Source organism: Phyllopteryx taeniolatus, chromosome 10 (genome assembly GCF_024500385.1).
Source record: "Phyllopteryx taeniolatus isolate TA_2022b chromosome 10, UOR_Ptae_1.2, whole genome shotgun sequence".
NCBI lineage: Eukaryota > Metazoa > Chordata > Actinopteri > Syngnathiformes > Syngnathidae > Phyllopteryx > Phyllopteryx taeniolatus.
In genome coordinates this window covers 8,013,090-8,036,735 of record NC_084511.1, presented here as the reverse complement: position 1 = coordinate 8,036,735, position 23,646 = coordinate 8,013,090, and the positions used below count along the sequence as shown (strand labels likewise).

The 23,646-nt window shown below is 40.0% G+C and overlaps 3 protein-coding genes across 20 annotated transcripts; 1 reads left to right on the top strand and 2 right to left on the bottom strand.

Annotated features, from left to right (window-relative positions):
• Positions 1–65: 65 nt before the first annotated feature.
• Positions 66–12,208, bottom strand: LOC133484429 (cytadherence high molecular weight protein 2-like). 12 transcript variants are annotated; one of them, XM_061786952.1, is made up of 12 exons: positions 9,945–10,426; positions 9,571–9,604; positions 9,308–9,466; positions 6,914–7,037; positions 6,729–6,776; positions 6,520–6,597; positions 5,351–5,407; positions 5,148–5,207; positions 4,718–4,782; positions 3,481–3,577; positions 2,727–2,782; positions 66–226 (listed from the first exon to the last, which is right to left on the bottom strand). In XM_061786952.1, exons 2-12 carry the CDS (start codon positions 9,591–9,593, stop codon positions 73–75), a joined length of 921 nt encoding a protein of 306 aa, XP_061642936.1. In that variant the 5' UTR covers positions 9,594–9,604; positions 9,945–10,426; the 3' UTR covers positions 66–72. The 12 variants fall into 12 exon arrangements, with proteins under 12 accessions (XP_061642936.1, XP_061642937.1, XP_061642939.1 ...); XM_061786948.1 differs by lacking the exon at positions 66–226 and adding an exon at positions 2,187–2,650 and having other exon boundaries at positions 6,926–7,037; positions 9,945–10,427; XM_061786944.1 differs by lacking the exon at positions 66–226 and adding an exon at positions 2,187–2,650 and having other exon boundaries at positions 9,945–10,423.
• Positions 12,209–12,349: 141 nt separating this feature from the next.
• On the bottom strand, positions 12,350–16,983 carry zdhhc24 (zinc finger DHHC-type containing 24). Of its 3 annotated transcripts, none has more exons than XM_061786958.1 (4): positions 16,880–16,983; positions 16,347–16,662; positions 15,854–16,131; positions 12,350–13,411 (listed from the first exon to the last, which is right to left on the bottom strand). In XM_061786958.1, exons 2-4 carry the CDS (start codon positions 16,649–16,651, stop codon positions 13,119–13,121), a joined length of 876 nt encoding a protein of 291 aa, XP_061642942.1. In that variant the 5' UTR covers positions 16,652–16,662; positions 16,880–16,983; the 3' UTR covers positions 12,350–13,118. The 3 variants fall into 3 exon arrangements, with proteins under 3 accessions (XP_061642942.1, XP_061642943.1, XP_061642941.1); XM_061786959.1 differs by having other exon boundaries at positions 12,350–13,406; positions 16,802–16,962; XM_061786957.1 differs by having other exon boundaries at positions 16,802–16,942.
• Positions 16,984–17,318: 335 nt separating this feature from the next.
• On the top strand, positions 17,319–23,615 carry LOC133484423 (protein starmaker-like). 5 transcript variants are annotated; one of them, XM_061786932.1, is made up of 11 exons: positions 17,319–17,639; positions 17,877–18,030; positions 18,114–18,194; positions 19,935–19,995; positions 20,086–20,439; positions 20,526–20,652; positions 21,544–22,185; positions 22,254–22,398; positions 22,473–22,506; positions 22,587–22,703; positions 22,811–23,615. In XM_061786932.1, the coding sequence occupies exons 1-10, from the start codon at positions 17,533–17,535 to the stop codon at positions 22,658–22,660; spliced, it is 1,779 nt and encodes a 592-aa protein (XP_061642916.1). In that variant the 5' UTR covers positions 17,319–17,532; the 3' UTR covers positions 22,661–22,703; positions 22,811–23,615. The 5 variants fall into 5 exon arrangements, with proteins under 5 accessions (XP_061642916.1, XP_061642913.1, XP_061642914.1 ...); XM_061786929.1 differs by having other exon boundaries at positions 22,473–22,521; XM_061786930.1 differs by having other exon boundaries at positions 22,473–22,521; positions 22,793–23,615.
• Positions 23,616–23,646: the final 31 nt, after the last annotated feature.

The following is a 23,646-nucleotide window of genomic DNA, read 5'->3' as shown; positions in this document are numbered from 1 at the left end:
AGCACACCGCCCGGATGAAAGGAATCCGGGTCAACCCGTCCGGTCGCACCATCCACCGGCTCCTTAGTGACTTCAGTGAAAACGCCACGGTGTCTTCACGTCCTCACAAAAACATCTGATTGCACGCCAAATGCCTGAGGAGGCGCTTTCATGGGGCGATTCCACACACTCGCCACCAGCGGGCGCCCTTTGCCTCGTGGTGCTGTCGTGCGTGGATCGAGACATCCTATTGCACACACACAAAAGATTGTCAAGGCTAAATGCTGTACTATATACTATATTTTTTACAGGTATCTGTACTTGATTATCTATATTTCTGATGACTTGTCACTTTTACTCAACAAATATCTGCCAGTTAACGTTTTTTCTTTTTCAAGACAACACAACATAAAAAAAAAACAAAAAACATAAATCGACTTATAGGGTTGAAGAAATGCACAGCGGCGCCATAGAAGAACGTGAACCAAGGAGCATTCACGACAATGCCGCAACAGATTCGGAGAAGCAAGATATCACCCATCCATGGCCTTATTTAAGAGAATTGAAAAAAAAAAAAAAAACACCAGTTTCTAACAATCAAAAATTCTGACTTATTGGAAAGAAATGAAGGGTGGTGTCATATACTGTCCTGCAGTTCCATTATTGGAGCCTGGAGGGCGCTGTGTGTCCTCTCTCTCCCCCCTCCCCTCTCCATACTCAAGTAAGCCAATTAACTCCTTGTTCCCTTGTTAACTCTTGCGTCTCCTCGTTCCCAGTGCCCCCCCCCCCCCCCGTGTTCCTGACCCACGTCAATCCTGCCACCAAGCCAGCCGCCTGCCAACACATCCAGGACCACCTCCGTAACCTTTCCTCAATAAACTGTTCATCATTTTACATCTGCCTCCGCCTGCTCTTGGGTCCAGCTACTCCCCACAAGTGACAGATGGGACTCGATTAAAATAATAATTAATTAATTAAAGGCTTTGTAATTCATCCTAATATAATTTTTATCATTATAACAATAGTTGTCCTAAAAAGTAATTAAAAAGTAGATTTTAGTGGATGACTGTATCAGATAATTGACAGACCGGAATATTGTTAACTCTAGAAAAATGAATTTAATTGCATTTCATTACAAAACTGTAGAAGAGGAAAAAACAACAATACAAAACATCCATGGCCAAAACTAAACACACTTTAAGATAAATTGCCATTTTAGGATTGTTTTTCATAACAGTACCTATAAATGATTTATGCGTGGCAGGTGAAAAGTTGGATCAAATGTCGCTGCCTCTGTGTAGCACACTTTCTAACCCTTTATCTTCTACCACTAAAAGTTGCCTTCAATCCACTTTGCGAGTGAATTTACTTTCCATCAGTCCGAGCAACGTGTTTCATCCAAATTCTCCATTTTGATATGACGTGTGCATCAGTGTAATTAGTGAATCGGGAAATTCTGCACTGACATAGCTTCCTTTTGTTTGGAACACAAAATGCGATAAAAATGCATACATTATTTGTTTGTAATTAATCGTAATTAACACAAAGTCCCACCCCTAGAAAACTCATACAGTTAAGGTGATTCCCCCCCCCCCCCCCCCCCCGTACCCCCCCAGTTATCATTAGCTAATTTAGCATTATTTGCAACACTATGAAAACACATTGTTTTGATAGCGTGTCAAGTGAGTTTTTCTTCTTCTTCTGAGTATGAACATACAACTTAATATACAGTGAGAGGGAACCTTTTGTGTGCAGATAGTTTTTTTTCCCCCCTTGTGCCAAAATATCAAAACAGGTCTTGTATTGACAATTCCAATACATTTCTACTTTTATATATAAGTGCATTTTAGAGTCTGTACTCTTACTTAAAAGAGTTGGATATTTTTTTCTTTAAATGCTCCTGGAAGTTGCATTTGCACCGCGTTTTTTTCTTTTGATCGGCACTGATATTCAAATGAGTTTGACGTAGTACCAAAAGCATATCGCTTAGCCAGCAAATCCATAGCCAGAGGCTGAGCTGCATTGTGTTGGTTTACATAGTACCCGTGTAGCTGGAACGCAAAGCACTTGCACTCTCTGTGCAAGTGCTTTGCACTTACTTAATACCGTGTAAGAACTCGGTATGGTACACTCCAAATAATAACTTTCCTGTTGCATACCACTCAAAATAATGTATTTTACAAATAAAACACAAGTACAACCTGGGATGCATGGTAATACTGTATTTTACATTTTTTCGATGGAGTTCCACTTTTACAGCAAAATAAAACGTAAGTCAAAACATGCTGTAGTCTATCACTAACCTACAGGAGTAAGGTCATAAATGACCTTAGTATTTGCAACCAGATGAGAACAACCATCATGAGACAACCACTGTGTATCCCACTAAACAGCCACATATTTTTTTTTTTTACCATGTTTTACCAAATAAATCGCAACGTATGCAACAAAGAAAAACATTTAATGCTTGGATCAGATCGGAGGTAAGGCTCCATATTGCACACTAAAGTAGGGATCTAATGTCAGGCACACACTCCTCCATAGATTGTGGACTGAAAGAAAATCTAGATTTCTTGCATGACTCCCTGCAGCCAAAATGACCAAAATGCTGATAATGGCAACGCAGATCACAAATACCCTCTGGGTGCACAACTCCTTGGCTTGTGTGCATCTACAGGGAGAAGATAATAAGTGAACTAGAAAATGTAATGGTAAATATAATACATAACGTGATATGGGAACGTTACCTGCTTGTTTGGTGGTAGATTGGAGGACTGGTCGGTTCCTCTGCTTCAATTTCCTCCTGCACACAAAACTCGTCACTGAGTTCCGAAATTACTCACATACTGTAAATTAGGGTTGAACGATTATGGCCAAAATAATAATCTCGATTATTTTGATCAATATTGTAATTACGATTATTAAGCATGATTAGTCCTCATGTTAGGTAAAACATTTTTTTATTTGTAATCCATTACTTTTCAACAAACTATATGTAACAGTCTAAGAGTCAAAATGAATCTTTAAATAAGAATAAATGATAGATAATAATAAAATGAATGCACCCCAAAAAACTTTATCAAGGGTTAAATGAATAAATATGCTTTTACAAAGTGCAATCACAAATTGAAACTTAATGGAAGCAAATACAGTTTATGGATAAAACGCAATTACATTAGGCTGTAAGCACTGATTTTTCATTTGAACCCCCCCCCCCCCCCCCCCCTTAAATATAGTGAATTGTCAAGCATGTCACGTCTCCAGTGTTCTGCTTGACCACTGGTCAGTCGTGCACGGTCACAAACTGCAAAGAACTTGACAGTTGTGATTTAAATAAATAAATTTAAAAAAATAAAAAAACACTATCGCCGACAATCATGCTCATGTAATCGTGGCAGCCAAAATCGTGATCACGATTACAATTCGTTTAATTGTGGAGCCCTACTGTAAGCTTGTAATTGTGTGTTCTCTTATTATTCCAATGTGAGAATGGCTTCATACTTTTTTAATTTCAGCTAGAAGCTTGACCTCCTCTGCAAAAGACATCCTGGAAAGAGGCAATGCCTGCTTTTCTCCCATGAAATCACTGAGAGTAGCTCTGGAAACCAGCAGCAACCCCAAATCAATTAGTGCACACAGATGACTTAGAGGAAGTGCTTCCCGAAAGCAAATGGAGTGGTGCCTTGAGATACCAGTCAAATTAGTTTCCTGAAATAATCTTGCCCCATTGAAATGAATGGAAATGACATTCATCCATTCCAGCGTAAACAAAATGTCGTAATGTGTTTTTTGTAAATAAGAAAATCAACACGATAATACTTTATAAAAGCATACTTTTCAATGGACATTGTGCTGCGCACCTTGGCCATCTGGGGGCAGAATAATCCATCCATCCATTCCCTGAACCGCTGATCCTCACTAGCCTTAGGTCGCAGCTGACTTCGGGCGAGAACTGAACCCTGAACTGTTCGCCAGCCAATCACAGGGCAGATATAAACAAACAACCATTCCTACTCACATTCGCACGTATGGACAAGTTGGTCTTTACTTAATCTACTATGCATGTTTTTGTAATGTGGGAGGAAACCGGAGTACCCGGAGAAAACCCAAGCAGGCACGAGGGAAAACATGCACCCGGGACCTGCTAACCAGTTGGCTACCATACTACAGACATACAGATATACTGTACATAAAGACGGTCACAACTTCTTAGTAATGATGCAGTAATATCAGTCGTTCTTCACAGTGGATAACAAATAAATGTGAACATTGTTATATTACCTGTCGATCTGTGTTTGCCCACTGTTTGTGTTCAAATATCCTTTACTTCAAGGGTTATAACACCATGATACCGATGCTATTATTCGTTAGCCCATCTGTGGTGTTTTGTATTGTTTGTTAGCATTAAGCTAAGCAGACTTTCCGAAGGCAACAAAGCTATGTGGTTGTTTTAAATACACGCCTCGTCCTCTTCGTTTTATATTTGTTTTGACAGTAAACTTCAAAACTTCAACTAGGAGTGACAAACAGCTTCAAGCCTCTTTTTTGAAGAATTGTTCATTATCTGCTGGTTGTTGTGAAGTGAGGTCACTGCTACCATGAGCGCTTGTATGTCAAACGTTTGCTTGCAAGTCAAAGCAAAAAAATAAAACAAGTTAACTTAAAATGAGCTGAATGACAGCTTGCATCTCAAAAAAGTCGGGTCTCAAGGCACCACTTTATTTGGAGATGTACTTACAGCGAGGCCTCATTCTCTGTGTCCTCTAACTGAGTCCTCAGCTCCTGGTTTGCCAGCCTGAGATCCTCAAGTACACACAACTCAAACAGCTCAACTCTAAGCATTAACACATTCCATTGGTCACAAGGGAACACACGTGATATGCTTTTGCGTTGCTTTTTATGAACCAGTCTTGTGTAGAAAGTTCATGATTGTGTGTTGGTATTCATTGTTGCCATGTTTTGAATGGGTAAAACACAGCATCTGCATAGTATCCACATTTTATGGAATCAAAATGTGATATAAGGTGTAAAGTATACTTATGCTGTTCATAATTGATTCCTCCAAAATGTCAGTGATGTGCTCATAAATTCTCTGTTGCTCTCAAATGTTGCATTTCTAAAGGATTCTGTTACATTAACCCAAGACAAATTGGTCAGACCATCCTTACCTTGATGATGCTGGAATACTCCTCGATTGTTTCCTCCGCTTGCTTTAATTGCAACTTATTCTATCACAGAGACATACGTGTTATTTAATGATGCCAACTGCAGTGAAAATAGAAGACTGCGATAAGAAACGACTCAACGTAAGCTTTTAAATACTGTAACACCATTACTTTATGATGAGGATTTTGTGTCTGTCCTTGCATACCTGTTGAATAACCTCGTCCCTTTGCTGCAGTCCAATCTGAGCCTCTTCTGTTCTAAACTGACACGCACACACCATATCAATGACAACGTCTCCTTCTAATGTTTGAAAAATTCAGACATGCAAACACCAAAGGCATGAAAAAGGTGACCAAAACATTGTAGGGGGGTCTGGGGGGGATCCCCGGGCCCTTGCAGAGAATGTTTTTGGTTTTAACATAAATTAAGCAACCTGGAAGACTCTGAAGAGTACAATAAGGCAAAATAAACAAGTTTTCTTCACGCGGAAAAACATTTATTTACACCGCTCAAGTACGTTGATGCACCAATTTAAGATTAAAATCAAATTTGCCTCATTTCTTTACTTTTTTGTTGTGGCCTCCAACTTGAGCCAGGCCCATCTCCACCTGCACCTGGTGCCTGCGTCGAGCTGTGCCACATGAATAGCATCCTCGCGCACAAAATAGTTGATAAATAAGCAATTATTGATCAATAAAAGTAGCTAGGACATTTAGATCACTGTAACGAAGTAAAATTACCGTTACTTTTTAACAGCAGCAGTGGCTGAAGTGTTTTTTCTGGTCTCGTCAACTCCTGTGACTTATCCACAGCAGGTCCCGAGCGCACAGGCACAACCTCAGGCCGATGCGCTCGCAAATTAGTCCACCACGGAGTAATAGTCAGAAATTGCATTTGTGTGTGGATGGTGGATGTGTGGACTGGATCTAGCTGCCAGCGTTCAAGGAGTACAAAACAGCCAATGACGACAGCGACAGCTAACCCCCCCCCCCACCTAAGAAAAAACTCATCGGATCTATACGATTCACGGCAATGGCCTATTTTGAGTTCAAAACGGCAAATTTCGCCGAAAGGCGACTGATTTGCATCTATGTAAATTAATAGAAACAGAGACACTGGTATTGTACAATACAAGGAATAAAATACCTGTACAGCACAATACAAAGGCACAGTTGTGCTGAGCGCTGAGATTTCCGGGTGTATTTGCAAGCCCCACAATGCCGCCCAAACTTAACTTTGTAGTGTATTCAATTAAATATAGGTCGAACATGATTTGCAAATCATCGTATTCTGTTTTTATTTATGTTTAACACAACCTCCCAACTTCCTTGTAATTGAGGTTGTATATAAAAATGATGTTCAGATAGAGTTTACCTCACTGTTTTTAAGTGCAACACTGAACTTGCTCAAGCTCATCATGTCCTTTTCTCTTTGCTCTTGGAACCTCTGAACCTGAGACAAGTATAAAATGTTAATACTGTTGTGTTATAGAGGGTGCCTACCTCTTGTTCATATGTTTTTTTGCATTTTGCCTTAGATCACACAGTGATGAATACAGATAAAGATAAAAACAGGTGCCAGACCTCTGCAATCAGATTCTTATTTTGTTCCATCATCGCATTGTGTTCCTTCTGCAGACAGGACAACAAAGAAAAGGGTAAATCCGATACGAGCAGAATTTCAAGTCAAATGTTACTCGTCATCCTATCAGCATGGGTGCATTTTCAAATCCAACATTGGTTAGTAGCAACAAAACACAACTACGCACACCGTCACCGACCAGTTCTTGTTGCCTAAATTTAGTGGACTGCTTTAGATAGAGGTCATCCCCCAGTGGCAACCTGAAAGGCTGCGCTTCCACATGCTGGACATCTACGATCATCTGCTCCAGCCTGCACACAATTAAGAAAGAAAAGCGCAAATAAATGCAATTACAGTCATTTTCAGTTCTGAGTGAAATTATCAGAGGTATTAATTTAACTACGTTTATGATTGTGGTCATAGTTTGTGTGTTCGAAATAGAGTTTTCACTATTAATTTTTTGTTAAATGATTATTCTATTGATTATTCCATTGACTAATGGGATAAAAATTTATTTTGCATGAACGTTTATTGCAAAGGATTGCTTTTCTGATTACTGTTTATGCACTGATTATTGTAGTTTACTTGGTATCATTTAATGATGAAAACCAAATAAACAACAATTAAGCAATATAACACGAAAGGGAATGATGCTGTACTCGCCAACCATTTTGAACCTGACAACCAATACTTGGGTACAGATTAATGCAAAGGGCTACTACAAACCCCAATTTCAATGAAGTTAGGACATTGCGTAAAACGTAAATATTGGCAAATATTCTCTCATTTTGAATTTAATGAGTTATATGTGAAAGTTTTAACTTGACTTCCTGTTTTAAGCTGGTAGCCTTTTATTTTGAAGGGTACGCACCGGAACTCAGCATTTTGGCCCTAAAAGTAACTTCACATGAGAGGGATGAATTTTGACAACGAAAGTAAACCTAGAAAACAAGAAAAGGAGTAATGAATGGAACCAAATGCTGTAAAACTGATTCCTTTACCTACCCACCGATGAGGCACAAGGTTAGTGTTTGTGATACTGTGAGACGTTTATGTGAATTTTGTCCCAATTCATTGCGATGTAAAGTTTCTAGTTTGCCCTTTGGTGAAGTTTTAGCTCAACGTTAGGCTTTTTTTGTGTGTCATCGACTAGTACGTTGGTCTCTATCTATCTATCTATATATATCTATAGATATATCTATAGATATATCTATATCGATATATATATATCGATATATATATATAGATATTTATATAGATATAGATATATATATCTATAGATATCTATATATATATATATATATATATATATCGATATACATATCTATATATATATCTATCTAGATAGATATATATCTATATATAGATCTATATCTATATATAGATCTATATCTATATATAGATCTATATCTATATATAGATCTATATCTATAGATCTATATCTATATATAGATATATATATTTCATTTTCTGAACCGCTTCTCCTCACTAGGGTCGCGGGCGTGCTGGAGCCTATCCCAGCTGTCATCGGACAGGAGGCGGGGTACACCCTGAACTGGTTGCCAGCCAATCGCAGGGCACATAGAAACAAACAACCATTCGCACTCACAGTCATGCCTACGGGCAATTTAGAGTCTCCAATTAATGCATGTTTTTGGGATGTGGGAGGAAACCGGAGTGCCCGGAGAAAACCCACGCAGGCACGGGGAGAACATGCAAACTCCACACAGGCGGGGACGGGGATTGAACCCCGGACCTCAGAACTGTGAGGCTGACGCTCTAACCAGTCAGTCACCGTGCCGCCAGATATATATATCGATAGATATATCTATATATCTATCGATATATATATCGATATATATATCTATATATATATCGATAGATATATCTATATATCTATATCTATAGATATATATATCTATATATATATCTATATATATATCTATATATATATCTATATATCTATAGATATATATATATCTATATATATGTCCATCTATAGATATATCTATATCTATATCTATATATATATCGATATATATAGATCTATATCTCTATATCTATATATCTATATATATAGATCTATATATGTATATATATATATATATATATAGATCTATATCTCTCTCTCTATATATATATATATATATATATATATATATATATATATATATGCCACAGCCGGTCCGTGAGTAAAATGCCAACTCCGGTCCGCGGCGCAAAGAAGGTTGGGGAACACTGCCTTACATGTCAGAAAATAGACAAAAATGTTTATCATTGTTTGTCAAAGTACAAGCAGATGTTCGCAAATTACTTATTTTGATTAAACACAAATATAATCACTCTGCTTTCAGACTACAGAAATCAGAGAATGTTTACAATTGAGAGGCTGAAATCAGACGATGTGGACAATTTTAAGCCAAAAAAATAATAATGATCTCTAAACGATTATCAACATAGTTGCCTTCTAATTTGATAATCGGTTAGTTGTTGATAAATTGATTAATTGTTGCACCTCTAGTTTCCGTTCACAGTTTTGGGATGGTCAGTGTGTTTTCAAACAACACTAAAATATAATTACGTTTTCACTTGTTTTCTTAATGCCTCATTTTCTGATCGCAGCACAGTCATCTCATCATCTGCTGCGTCGAGCAAGTGCCTCATCTCAGTGTTTCGAAGCTTCAGCTGACTCCGACTGTGATCGAGCTCGGCGACTTTCTCCAGCATCTCCTTGGATGTCCTGCACACACAAACAAACAGTAAATCAACGCAGTCATCACATTATTACTAGATTTACCCAAAAATCTTTCGTTTGTGTACGTTTGATAATCAAAATTCACCTACATATTTTCATCTGATACATCCATTTTTTCATTGCCTGGTAATGAAAAATAAATGACTCGTGAGTAAAAGTGCAAATTATATTATTCCTAACAGTGTAACATATATGTGATAAAAGGAACACACTGCTCATTCTAAAATGTGAAAATTATTTAAATGGAAGAAAAGGACTGGTAAAACTAAACTTAGCAGGGAAGTTATGGTATTGTAGCTAAGATCAGCATACGTTACCAGAAAGCCAACGAGCGAGTAGCTATTTTTAAAAGTGAGCGATTAACCTTGTATGAACACAATTTACTAATACACAACAACAAAACTGTCATGAAAGGAATTTGGTTCAAGAAACCGCTAACGTTCACCACGTGCCGCTCACTTACCACACTTCTCTTGCTTGTTTTATTCACTTTCGCTGATTTAGCTTGAACTCCAGGCGCGGGCGCAATGGTTTAGGGTTCGTCAATAAAGTAACGTTTGAATTGTCAAAGAAAAATAATAATTATCTTCGCGCTGAAACTTTCATGTGACACAAACACAACACAAAAATAGAGATTTTTTAATTCTCTGCCCTGTTTTTTAAAATCAACATTTAAATTGACAACGTCAAAACACAAAGGTTTTTACGTGAATCTTTGTCAGTGACTCCCTATCAGTAAACAGTTTTAGATTGGCTAATGTTCTCAAATTTGATTGCTTCGCCCACAAACCACCAATGCAAAAGAAATAACACTAAATACATTTAAAAAAAATTTCGACAGAAATAAAACTGAGTACAAAGCTTATATATATATATCCTTTGATTTTGTGTGCAAAGTGTTCATGTGCACAAAATATATATCCGCAAAGGTGGAATCATGGCAACTGGACTGTTCGTCTTTGTTCAACAAAGACAAACAGTCCAGTTGCCATGATTCGACTTTTATGGATGACCATGTCCTGGATAACTGAGAATCTACTCAGACAATAAAATATACCCCAGTTTTGAATTTCAAATATGCTATATTTTATTTTTCTAATTAGGAACGCGCTTATGAAACTTGCGGGGTTTAGTACCTCCAACAAGGTTAAGAATCAATGCCCCAACTACATACATGGGATCTATTTAAGGCAGTTTAGCAGCCACGACCATCAGTCCCAAGTTGACAATGATGAAGAGTGATTAAGTTGGTGGCATGGCAGAATTTTAAAACCATATCATAATCACCATTAATAGGTACGCACATATATACAGTGGATACATACGTGCACAAAATTGTTGGTACCCCTCTGTTAATGAAAGAAAAACCCAAAGTGGTCACGGAAATAACTTGAACCTGGCAAAAGTAATAACAATGAAAATTAGCCAATGAAAAGCAGACATTGCTTTTAAATTGTGGTTCAACAGAAGTATTCTAAAAAAAAAAAAACATTTTAAAAACTCATGAAATGCCTGGACAAAAAATGACAGTACCCTTAATATTTTGTTGCACAACCTTTTGAGGTTCACAAAAATAAAGACTAGCGGATACTTCCGGCTATGCGCCAAATTTTGCAGTATGTCCGAGGGGTCCAGATGCGGGAAAGTTTTCGTAAAAAAAAAAAAAAAAAAAAGGGACTTGCTTTGGAAAATACTTCTTGCCGGCTGGTGAACTCATTTTAATACAAAATATGAAATCAAGTAGAATGTTTTTGTTGTTGTTTTGTTTATTTTTTTGCAGGGCACTTCTCGATTGGGTACATTCTGTTCCACGTCACCATCCATAAGTTGTTTTCTGAAATGTAAAAGAGTTTTGGCTTTTGTTAATTTGTCTTCTGAAATGTAAAGGAGTTTTGGCTTTTGTTAATTTGTTTTCTGAAATGTAAAAGTATTTCACAATTTGTTCTATAGTTTTGCACTTCCAGTTCACCGTAGCTTCAGTGTCTTGCTATATAAGTTTAATGTATTATTATTATTATGAAATAAAAAGCTTTAATAATCGCATTAGAGACACAGCGGGAATGATATGTGTACGTATATACATTTATTATTAATTTACATTTATTTTAAACGTGCTTGTTTTCACGTGTCTCAAAAATTAGCCGTTAGCTTGAAGCTGCTAGTGAAAGCTATCCCCGCGAGGACGTCAGGACTTGCGGTTAAAATCACTCATGAGTACGTTCACGGCGTAGTACGCCATTCCTTGCGCCAACGACTCACTCATCGTACTTGTACATCGCTCTTTAGCGGATCACAAACGAAAAAGTTCAACGAACGAATCACTCTTCAGTTCTTCAGTCCACCAGTTCACTGAACGAATCACTCAAGCAAAAAGAACTAATCATTTCATAAACTGATTCGGTTCAGTTCGTTCACTAAAATCATTCGTTCTTCTGAACGGAACAACCCTACTGCAGACATGAAGAGTTTAGGGCGTAAATATTGAACATGTTCATTACTTAAGAATATGAGCCCCCACCTGTTTCGGACCCTAAAACCAGGACGAATCTAGTCTTAAAACACCTCAGACCTAAGGATAATCTTATAGGATAATCATATAAAACATAGATTGTCTGGCATTTGACGTGCTTGGTTGGAGGGGACAGAATCGGTGCAAAAACAGGCAGATTGTCTCTGTTTTCATACCAGGCTTTAATCATTCTTGGGTGTTTTTTTTCTTTTCAGCTGTGTGTTTTGGGTCGTTATCGTGTTGCATGACCTGCGACTGAGACCAAGCTTTCTGAAACTGGGGAGCACATTTCGCTCGAGAATACCTTGATAGTCTTGAGATTTTCTTTTACCCTGCAAGACAGAACATACGTAACAGAGCCTCCTCCATAATTTCATAATAGGGACGGTGTTTTTTTTTTTTCTTGGTATGCTTCATTTTTGCCTTTGTGAACATAGAGCTGATGTGCCTTGCCAGAAAGTTCCAGTTTGCCAGGCTGTTCATAGAAACTTTGTGGCTTGTCAACATGCAGTTCAGCAAATACCAGTCTTGCGTTTTTATGATTCATTTTCAACAGAAGTGTCCTCCTTGGTTGTGTTCTAAAACATTAGGCTAGTTGCGCTACCAGTCAAAAGTTTCATAACATGCAAATTTTTATTTATTTATTTTTTTCTTAAAAACTGAAAGTCATATAGTTCAAGTCCAATGAATAGCACCACAGTTATGGGAACTTCCACAACAGAATTGGGAAGAACTTTCTGAAGAATATTTGATTTCCATTTTAGAGATTATGCCAAGAATGTGTTCAGCTTTTACATCTGCCCAATGTGGCTACTTCAATGAGTCAAAGGTTTAAAATAGATTTTTGTTTTTAGAATCAATCTAAAAACAAAAATATATTTCAAACCCTAACCCATGAGATATTTTTTAACTTGAATAGTTTATTTGTTCTGTGCTTTAATTTCAGAGTAAAATGAGAAATTGAACTGCATAACTTTCAATTTTTTTAAAAATGCCGGAAAAACAGAACATAGAAACTTTTTGGTGCTGACTATTCCTGTTAGGAAAAGAGGGAACAGTCAAAGAGTCTAGCCTTCACAAAAGTATGTCAGTCATGCCTTTGCTGAACAGAACCAACCCCAGGTGTTATTACTGGGTAGGTTCGAGTGATCCCGTCATCTGGAAGTGTATCCCATCCCCAGCTAGAGGTGACGGGATAAGCGGACAGAGCCAGCACAGGTACCAGCGACTACCAAAGGTGTGACGCAAGTTGCCCAAGAGTCCAAGGTTGTAGGGGCGGCGAGACGAGTACCACTCCCTTGTGGTTTGTCCTCGGAAAAGCAGGAAAAGATGGAAGAAGAAGAAGGCAGAGACCAACAGGAAGCCCACGACGCACGTGTCTGCAATGAAGGCGAAGGCGAAGGCACGTGCTGAGACCTGACCTGGAGAGAGGGACAATTGACATTACCAGGACTATGACCATGACTCCATCCATCCATCCATCCATTTTCTACCGCTTATCCGAGGTCGGGTCGCGCGGACAGTAGCTTTAGCAGGGACGCCCAGACCATGACTTAGTCCAGTCAATACAACAAAACCAACACCCTAAAGCACACATATTCAGAGAAAATAGAAGCGTCTATCGATCCATTTTCTATACCATTTCTAAGGTCTATAGTGGTCCTAGCTTGTATGGTGACCTGTGTGAGACCCCCCTCTGATGCACTCTCCAACACACACACACACACACACACACACTCCACTTTCACATCAATAACCTTTCACTTTCCCACCTGTGAGGGCATTACAGTACCTTATTTGCTCAGTTCTTTTAACTTGACTCAAGAGGTGGTATGTCGTTTAAAAAAAAAAAATTAACCAAGCGTACTTTTTAACAAAAAAAGTCAGGGTACTCTTAAGTCGAGGTACTACTGTACACGATACTTAACTTATTCAGTGCCAAATATGTATTTATTAGGAATGTAATGATTCGTTTTATTAATGATTTGATTTGTATCATGATTTGTGGATGCCGATTAAATGCTTAGAATGAAATGAACCGAAATGATTCATCCATCCATCCATTTTTTGTGCCGCTTTATCCTCACAAGGGTCGTGGGCGTGCTGGAGCCTATCCCAGCTGTCTTCGGGCGAGAGGCGGGGTACACCCTGAACCGGTTGCCAGCCAATCGCAGGGCACATAGAAACAAACAACTATCCACGCACACATTCACACCTAAGGGCAATTTAGAGTCTTCAATCAACCTAGCATGCATGTTTTGGATTATATGTAACATTACATGAGAGAAATAATGGGTGCTAACTTACTGTAATTAAATTACTTTATTTTTAATTAAATTACTTGACCCACTCCGAAACTTTAGAGCATGATTCGACAGAACGGCGGCATGTTTACGTCCAACCGTTCGTGGTACCACTAGCTTGCTAGGCTACATAACGTTTTTGTTGCCTGCTTGAGAGCCGCATCGTATTAAAAGTACGTGAACATACCTCGGCCCCAAAAATCCTGATCGTGTGAAGCTTATTAAGAACCTCATGATTCAATTTCGATTCTTTAGGTTGCTATTTGATTCAATCTCAATTCTTTAGGTTGCAATTTGTTTTGATTTGAAAACGTTCCCTCTCATATCTGGCCTTGCGCATATTCTTCCAAAGACTTAAGCGCGTTTCCTCTTCCTCGCTCCATAGGCTGTAGTAAGTCTAGCGCCCCGGGAAGGTGAAACATCACATTGCACGTTTTGATTCGCTCCTGTGCTGCGAGCTGGCAGCCTGACGGCTGACTCCGCATGCTGCTGACAGACACCTGCCCCTTAAACACTCACCGACTGCCCTACGGCCGTAATGTGTCCCTACCACGTTACGCCGACTGAAGGCTGAATGTCGATATATTATGTCATATTAATAATTAATTTTCATGCAAGAGCTGTGAGCGGCACTTTTGTTTCAAACATGCTGCATGGCAGCTTGGGAGTTTCTCTGCAAGTGCCGCTCACAGCAACTGCAGTCATCTTGATGGCATGATGGTGTGTTAGATTTGGAAGAATGTCGTTCATATTTGGTCATTGTCGGTCGTAAAATCAGTTTCAGTGACGCGCCGGCGCGTGTAGCGCTCGTATGTTTGCTGGGCAACGTTGGCTGATCATTTGGCTCACTCACTTTATTATTAATGCGGATTAAACTACATATATTGTACAATATGTATTTAATAGAGATTAGAGAATACAAAAACATATGCTCCTTGTAGTCTTTTCGACGAGCCACATCTCATTGGGGACAGACGCCTAATTTCCGGATAGCCGCACGGGGGTTTATTTCACATTTTAAGTGTGACATATTTCCCAGATGGATTTTAAGGGGCATTCATATGTCTCAGGAAAACCCCATATTCCAGCAATTCTACCCTCCTGCAAACTTCAATGAGTCACGCCTCTCAAGCTGTTACTAGCCGGGTATGCGTGGTGGCTGTGTCAGAAGTCATTACTGGAGAATTCGCATATCTTGAAACCGTGCAAGCCAGGGGCGTAAAATACAGACTTACGCACCAACAGGAGAATATGGCCCCTTACCGCCTCTGTCAACAAGTTGACAATATTGCTCCCTGTGTGGCTTCTGTGCTGGGCTTCCGTCTCTATACAACGCGCATCACACGCAAAGCGCCTCTCACTGGCCAGGTGGTGAATCGACTCAGAGGATTTGCGGAATTGATATTGAATTGCGGGGGTCAGAATTTCAATGCAATATAATTGTGAAAACAATATTCTGTGAGTCTTGAGAAATCACTCAAAATGCTCTACAATAGCTGGCAATCCCAAGGGGTTGCCTTTACCTGAAAAAAAAAGGTTGGCATCGAATGAGTCAATTACCTGAAACCAGCATGATCCAGGGTATCATCAGCAGGAAGACGCTGTGCAAAGTCACGCCTTCCTTCAATATGACGATGAAGACCTCAGCGTTCATCAGCGTGGCGTAAAGTAGCCCCGACCACATGAACAGCAAGCAGCTGAGGAAGTAACGGTAGTTACGGAAACCCACGCACTGCCCGAAGAACACGCAATGGTGGTCCCGTCGCAGCACACACACGTTGCAATCGTAGCAGTGCGAGCAGCGTGGAGGAGTGTGTGTTTCACACGTATAACAGTACCTGTGGAATATATATATATAGGTAAAAAAAAAGGCAGACCTCCTGTTAGATGGCAAGGCTTGGATTCCAACTCAGATGACACAATGCTCAAACAATTGACAGCAATGGTGGCACCAAAATCAACTAAAGAACCTAATTTGGGAAAAATCCCAACCTCAGAAGTCTAAATTGACCTCAAACATAATAGGTCAAAAATATGAAGAAAAGCTGCTCACCTCCATCCCTGTCCCACACTATCCCCTCCTAGGAACACCCCCTTGATGCTGGGGCTGGTGCGGACAAATAGCACGGCGTTCCAGCATATGTTGCAAAGCATGACGTACTGGGCCAGCAGGTGCACGGATTTCCACAGCGAGGACCACTCCGTCCTCTTCTGGTCCGCCTCCAGCGGAGCCTCGACCAGCACCAGGTAGCTCACCTCCCCGGTAATGGAGAAGACCAGGAAGGTGTTGAAGATGACGGGGAGGTGGTAGCACGTCCTCTCCACCTTGCGAAACACGTTGGCTGCATAGCTCGTCATGTCCGCTGGTCCTGGACCGCCAAAAATTAACAACTAAGCGGAAGAACTGATTGGACAGACACACACCGTGGTTGCTAGCTTCATTTGCCAACAAGACACTCGGTTAGCTTTCGAACATTGATGGGCGTGCAGGGAAAAGCATTACAATACCTTACGTATCTTTCTAGCGATTTAATGTAACGTCACGAATGAAGCGCAACAATAATATGAAGTATTATCTGTGCGGACCTGGCTGGACCGAGACACATAAGATGAAGTCACATCCGGGCTAGCCTCGCTTCCAGTATTAAAAAAAAAATTAATTAATTGATTTATTTTTAATAACATCAGTGTGAGATATATAATAACGCCTCGTCCGAAAGACGACTTTCTGTGGTTTGATGCATTTGATAGGCAAAGGTTGGAAATGCATAGAAACCACGTGTAACGCTGTATATATGCTTGTGTACTACAATGTTCGTTGCAAAAAAAAAAAAAAAAACTTTCCCCGCCCATTCTAAACATATGAACTGAGTTTTACAGACTCTAACGCTTTTTTTTATATGCAGCACAGTATTTATACATTTATTTTCCTTTAAACCCGGAAGTTCATACGAACGGTGTCTAACCTAAAAATAGACCCTCTGGTGAAACTTTTTTGAAATAATTTTTTTTAAATACAGGCTGTAATAATATACCAAGGCACTACATGAACAGTATTAGGCATCGTGGATTAAATTAAACACTCCCAACAAATTATTAAAAATATACATTGTATTGAGATAGTCTCCCTCTCTCTCTCTCTCGCTCTCTCTCACGTGTCTGTATATGCAAATTTGCTGTACTCAAAGAGGATTTCCTCCTCTAACCTTAATCCTAGCGGCCTCGGCAAATCTGCGGTCATGGCTGGATCTGAGGAGAATTTACTGTCACCTGGTCATCTGAATGGCACAAATGTAAACTTTTTCAACATTTATAGAAATCTGAGCGGTACTATTCACCAAAGAAGGTAAGATGCTTGATTGTAGGTTGTGATTTTTTTTCTTTTAAGTATCTTAATATCATGTGGCATTACGTTTCCACTGTCATCTCTCTCCAAAAGCCAACTGTGTAACAATATGACTTTTCATCTCAGAGGCTCAAAAAGTTGTAAGAGCCTGAACTTCATTTTGTGTATTGCTACGCACTTGTGGGCAAAATGAGTGATTTTGTTGTTCACTTGACTGTATTTGCATGTTCTCTGTAGTCGAATGATGCGTCTGCAACAACGCTGTCAGGAGCTGAAGAACAGAGAGAGTGCAGCCCGACATCACAACCAGCAGCTGCTGCAGCAGTTTAACAGGGCTCAAGACACACTAAGAGAGATGATGGCCACCACTGCTGCCATGAAGACGATTCGGGTAAAGAGACATGTAAAACATCAAAGAGGCGTCTTTGTCCTTTACGTTCTTGCTTTTGATGTAAGATCGTTTGACCCCTGTAGATGGAGTATGAGCTGTTTCTGGAGAGCTCTCCCTACAGGCAGAAGCAACTCAAAGAGAAAGCACAAATTCATCACAGGAAGGTACAAACTGGAACATGGGTGCATTTTGTTATATGGGGGGCCAAGGCAAACCCTGAGCTCGATGAAATGCTTAAAATCCTTCTTGAGGTTTATGATGTAACAAATGAATCCTCAGAATCATTCACAGCGGCCCGAAACATGGATGGTACGAAGAGAAATAATTATTGAGAACATTTAATAACATTTACAATCGCCACAGCTTTTGTAAGGGCCTAAATATAATTTCCGTTTGTTTTTCAAATATTTTCAGTTAGATTGATGAGTGCTTATTTACAGTGAAATAATTTAGGAAAAGGTTTAAAAATATGCAGGATATTTAAATTATTCACAAATTGTATATTGTATATATCGTGGATGTTGAGCGTATTGCATTCTGTGGTTGTCAAAATGTGTGGATTTGGGGTTTGCTGCTGAGTTGTGGTGATGTAATGGACCGGAAGAAGGTCAGACATGCAGTGGATACGCAGACAGTGGGGCGAAATCGTTTTTAGACCTTTCTTCTTTCTCTGTTCATTTATCGGGATTTTGCTGTACATTAATTCCATATTTTGACAGAAACTCTATTGGATGAAGAAATAATTGTTACTTTGTGTGTTGTTTTTGAAGTCAAGCAAACCGTTTTTCTTTGAACTAAAAGCCTGCGTAAGCGTATTACTTGTTTGCAAGTGAACTAAAAGAAGAATGCGTCAAGCTTAGCCCCATTCAGGAAACTACAGTTTTAATACTCAGACTCCGTTTTCCCTTACTCTGCTGTCTGTAGCCAGGTCAGCATTGCAAATGAGAATGTTCTCAACGGCTGTACCTGAGTAAATAAAGGTTATCCATCCATCCATTTTCATTACTGCTTATCCTCACTAGGGTCGCGGGCTGCTGGAGCCTATCCCAGCTATCTTCGGGCGGGAGGCGGGGTACCCCCTGAACCGGTCGCCACCCAATCGCAGGGCACATGGAAACAAACAACGATTCGCACTCACATTCACACCTACGGGCAATTTAGAGTCCTCAATCAACCTACCACGCATGTTTTTGGGATGTGGGAGGAAACCAGAGTACCCGGGGAGAACATACAAACGCCACACAGGCGGGGCCGGGATTTGAACCCCGGTCCCCAGAACTGTGAGGCAGATGTGCTAACCAGTCGTCCACCGTGCAGGCTAAATAAATACAATAACAAACTCTCCTGTTGCACAGCAAAACTGTTCCGGCATGAGAGAGTATACAGATCCATCATACTGCTTGACTAAGCAGCCAAACAGGACAGGTTAATAACGATAACAATTTCCCTCTAGGCGGCACGGTGAACAACTGGTTAGCACATCTGCCTCACAGTTCCGAGGATCGGGGTTCAAATCCCAGCCCCGCCTGTGTGGAGTTTGCGTGTTCTCTGCTTGCCTGTGTGGGTTTTCTCCGGGCATTCCGATTTCCTCCCACATCCCAAAAATGTGCATGTTAGATTAACTGAAGACTCTAAATTGCCCGTGGGAACAAATGTGAGTGCGAATGGTTGTTTGTTTTTTTGTGCCCTGCGATTGGCTGGCGACCAGTTCAGGGTGTACACCGCCTCTTGCCCGAAGATAGCTGGGATAGGCTCCAGCATGCCCGCAACCCTTATGAGGGTAAGAGTTAGGGAAAGTGGATGGATGGATGAAATTTCCCTCTAAATATGTGAAAAAGCCAAACAAGAAAACATCAGATGTTGCTATTTTATTAGTGTAATAAGAGTATATGTTTCTTCAACAGAGGATGGAAGAGTATTTAAAGATGTCCACGACTTCTGTTGGAAAACCTTTATATTCTCATAGTAAGTGCGATAGAAAATGGAGGTTGATTATTATAACCATTGTATATCAGTGTCCCTGTCATTGACAGTATGTACGGTATCTTTGCATAGGTTGTAGCAGACAGACGCAGAGAGATGCTGCTACAAAAGCGTACGATGGACAAGGGGGTTCTTATCCTCCCTACATGGAGTGTCTTTCTTCTCATTCCTATTCAGACCGGACTATCGCAGCTTCCGTATTCCCTCCGACCTTACTTCCATGTCCTCAGAGCTTCCAGCTCCAGCACCTCATTGCCACTCCATCACACCCCCAATGCAGGCCCAGTCAAAATACACCAGGCTGTACTCCCAGTCAGGCCAAGAGCCCCCGGTCGTCAGTGGTGTCCGATGCAGAGGACACTGAGATAAGCAGCAGCTCAAGAAGAAAGAGCAGTCATTTATCCCAGGAGCTGGATTTTAAACCAGGTGTGAATAGTAAATATACACGACTTTGCTCTGTGTCTGTCTGGCAATTCATACACCTTTGCGGTTTTCATTCTTTGTTAAAATAGTCCGCCTGTCCAGTCACCATGTTGAGAATGGAGACAGCAGCGGCACAGAGTCCAGACAGGTGAAGAGTAAGAAGAAGAGGAGGAAAACAAACACCTCATCAGACAGAGACAGAAGCAGCTCCAAGGAGTAAGACTTTATCATTGCTTATACAACCCTATACTTACCTGTATATGACATGTTCACTCATGTTATTCTCACTTAAAGTACTGGATGATGATCTACTCTACTTTCAGTTAAAAAACAAAAACTCTACAGGCACTTAATCTTATGAGATCCAATATAAGAGCGCTATGAAAAACTTAAAAAAAGAAAACAAAAACAGATGATGCTCATTCTTGATTGACAATGTCACAGAGGTACTACTTCTGTTTATCATTGTAGTTTATAGAGTGGTGTAGACCCACAAGGAATCTTACTGAGAGCTGTTTGTAGCATTTTGTCCCTCTCATCACTGTAAAATGAAACTACACCTCTGACAGTGCAAACCATCATTCTCTTTGCCGAGGGAGACTTTTGTATTGGATCTTGGAATCTTTTATTAGGCAAGTGTACTTAAAAGTGCTTGGGGAAGGTATACAGGTATGTGCTAAATCAGTGATTCTCAGTACACTACGAATGCATTGTAAAATCATCCGTCCATTTTCTTTACTGCTTATCCTCACTAGGGAACTATTTGTTTTTAAACATTTATGAAAGTACAATTTTGATTTGAGCTTTATGTGCAATACATTTGAATTGAATCATTAAATGTTTTTCCTTTTCCTCAGTTTAAGCCCAGTTTTAATTTACAATTTACATATTACAGTGGCTTACAGTGATAAATTATACATTTCACCTAATAGGTTTTAGTAATGAAGCCTCTGCCATGTGTTTGATGAGCACTTAGGCCTACTCCATTACTGTATATTAATGTTGGTCATGATGGTGATACTTGGTGTAATATGTTTGGAAACCACTGCTCAAAATAAACGGACTGCACTTTAACGCCATTTTCCCCTTTACACCTTTCTGTATCAGATCATCAACAAGGAGTTCCTCAGCTGCAGTGGCACAGACATCTGAGAGCGAAGCCTCATCACACCAAGGCAGCACCAGCAGGAGGATGAGGAGGAACATCGGTGGACTCGTCGCTGGATTACCATTGACGACAAAGAGCGAGACAGAAGACAAAGAAAGACGAGGGAGTCGTTCTGTCAGTGAATCACAAACTGAAGATACAGCGAGTCAGAGTCCTTCGAACCAATCAGAGAGCAGCAGTGGGGACAATTCACCATCCCAGTCTGAGGAGTCAAGTGGTGGAAGTGACATGGCTGTGAAAGGGAAAGACAATGAAAAACTGGAAGAAGAGGCAGACAGCAAAAGTGATGGAAATGAAGAAGAGAGCAACATGGAGGAGGACAATGAGGATGAAGAAATGTCACCAGAGGATGAGAGGGAGCACAAATCCGATGTAGACCAAGGATGTGATGACATCTCAGACAAGCTGGACAAGGAGAAGAAAAAAACAGATTTGGCTTTGTTGCAAGATGAACATAAAGACGAGGATGAGAGAGATGATGATGATGTAGAAGAGGAGGAAGATGAGTCAGATGCAGAGGAGCAAAAGAGTGAGGCAGAAGAGAGAGATGCAGATGACATCATTTCACCCCAGCAAAGAAAGTAAGAGGCTAAATTAAATTGCTTTCTCCATACATAATAGAACTTAACAAAACAGACGATGCTTTCAGACCCAGGGTGCACTTTATTCCACAAGAGGGTTCTGAAGATGACGGCAAGGTTGTAAGCAGAACAGGAACATCTAAGGACTCAAGTGAACTTGGCGATGATGACATTGAGGATCTCCTTGCACCTCAACCTCAGACAAATATAAGAGTAAGTCAACGAGAAGAGATGTAGAAGAGTAAAATGCAGTCTGTTAAATAGATATACCTCATGTTATTTTATAGAGAAAAGGACACGAAGCAGTAGAGGAACCCAAAGGTCGGGCAACCACAGGTATCAAGATCAGACAAACAATGTTTTTTTTTTTGTGGATGGTCATTTCAGGTTTTATTTTCCAGTGGTTTGCAACGTGGAAATTTTCCAAGCGGACCAGCAAACAGACTCTGACGAGTTTGACCATTTTTATGACTGATTCCTACCTACCTCATACTACAAGGAGCACGCCTACTTAATAGGTATGTGACATCACATTTTGTTGCTATGGAAGGCAGTGGCATCAGTCTTTTTTTTTTTTTGTTTGCGTTGAAATTCTGAAGCTGCACAGTGGGTTTTTCTGCTACAGGAACTGGATGACTACTCTGCAAAGAGAGTAAGATGACAGCTGCCAAATATAGAGCAATTCTTGAAGAGGACTTGCTCCACAGTGCTCTGGAACTCAGACTAGGGCATCGATTCACTTTCCAACACGACAATGACCCAAATCACACAGCCAAGGAGTGGCTTCAGGAGCAGCCTGTGAATGTCACTGAGTGGCCCAGCCACAGACCAGACTTGAATCCAATCGAACATCTCTGGAAAGACCTAAAAATGGCTGTCCACCGACGCTGCCTATCCAACCTGACTGACCTTGAGAGGATCTGCAGAGAAGAATGGGAGAAAATGCCCCAAAACAGGTGTGCCAAGCTCATAGAGACATACTCAAGGAGACTTGAGGTTGTGATTGCTGCCAAAGGTGCTTCAACAAACTATTAAGTCAAGGGTGTGAATACTTACAAACCTATTGTTAACATTTTGTTTTTATAAATTGCCACAAATGTCTGAAAATGTGTTTTTACTTTGTCATTATAGGCTATTTTATGTAGATTTTTTTTGAAGGAAAACTATACTCAAATCAGCTTTAGAATAAGTCTAACAGCAAAATGTGGAAAACGTGAATGGGTGCGACTACTTTCTGGTGGCATTGTACATTTACTGGCTAGAAATGATGATCTAAAGAGATCAAATATACAAGTGCCATTAAAAAAATCCTAATTCAAAATAAAACATTTTGTTTGATAATGTCATAACTAGATTTAGTATTGTGGTGGCAATATGCATTGCTGAACAACTTGCCCCCTGATAGTCCAAAATATTAAGCGACAATCAGTCGTGTCTGGCCAAAATAATCATAGATGTAGG

Bases quoted from the DNA above. Each gene is read 5' to 3' on its own strand.
- LOC133484429 (XM_061786944.1), bottom strand. From the start codon at position 9,593: ATGGATGTATCAGATGAAAATAT. The intron at 5,208-5,350 runs GTATGCAAGGAC...TCTCTGTGATAG, and splicing joins GGGACGAGGTTATTCAACAG to AATAAGTTGCAATTAAAGCA. The intron at 3,578-4,717 runs GTAAGTACATCT...GCTGGTTTCCAG, and splicing joins ACAGAGAATGAGGCCTCGCT to AGCTACTCTCAGTGATTTCA.
- zdhhc24 (XM_061786958.1), bottom strand. From the start codon at position 16,651: ATGACGAGCTATGCAGCCAACGTGTTTCGCAAGGTGGAGAGGACGTGC. The intron at 16,132-16,346 runs GTGAGCAGCTTT...TATATTCCACAG, and splicing joins AGTGTGGGACAGGGATGGAG to GTACTGTTATACGTGTGAAA. The intron at 13,412-15,853 runs GTAATTGACTCA...CCCTCTCTCCAG, and splicing joins CTGGATCATGCTGGTTTCAG to GTCAGGTCTCAGCACGTGCC.
- LOC133484423 (XM_061786927.1), top strand. From the start codon at position 17,533: ATGGCTGGATCTGAGGAGAATTTACTGTCACCTGGTCATCTGAATGGC. The intron at 17,640-17,876 runs GTAAGATGCTTG...TGTTCTCTGTAG, and splicing joins GGTACTATTCACCAAAGAAG to TCGAATGATGCGTCTGCAAC. The intron at 20,653-21,543 runs GTAAGACTTTAT...TTTCTGTATCAG, and splicing joins GACAGAAGCAGCTCCAAGGA to ATCATCAACAAGGAGTTCCT.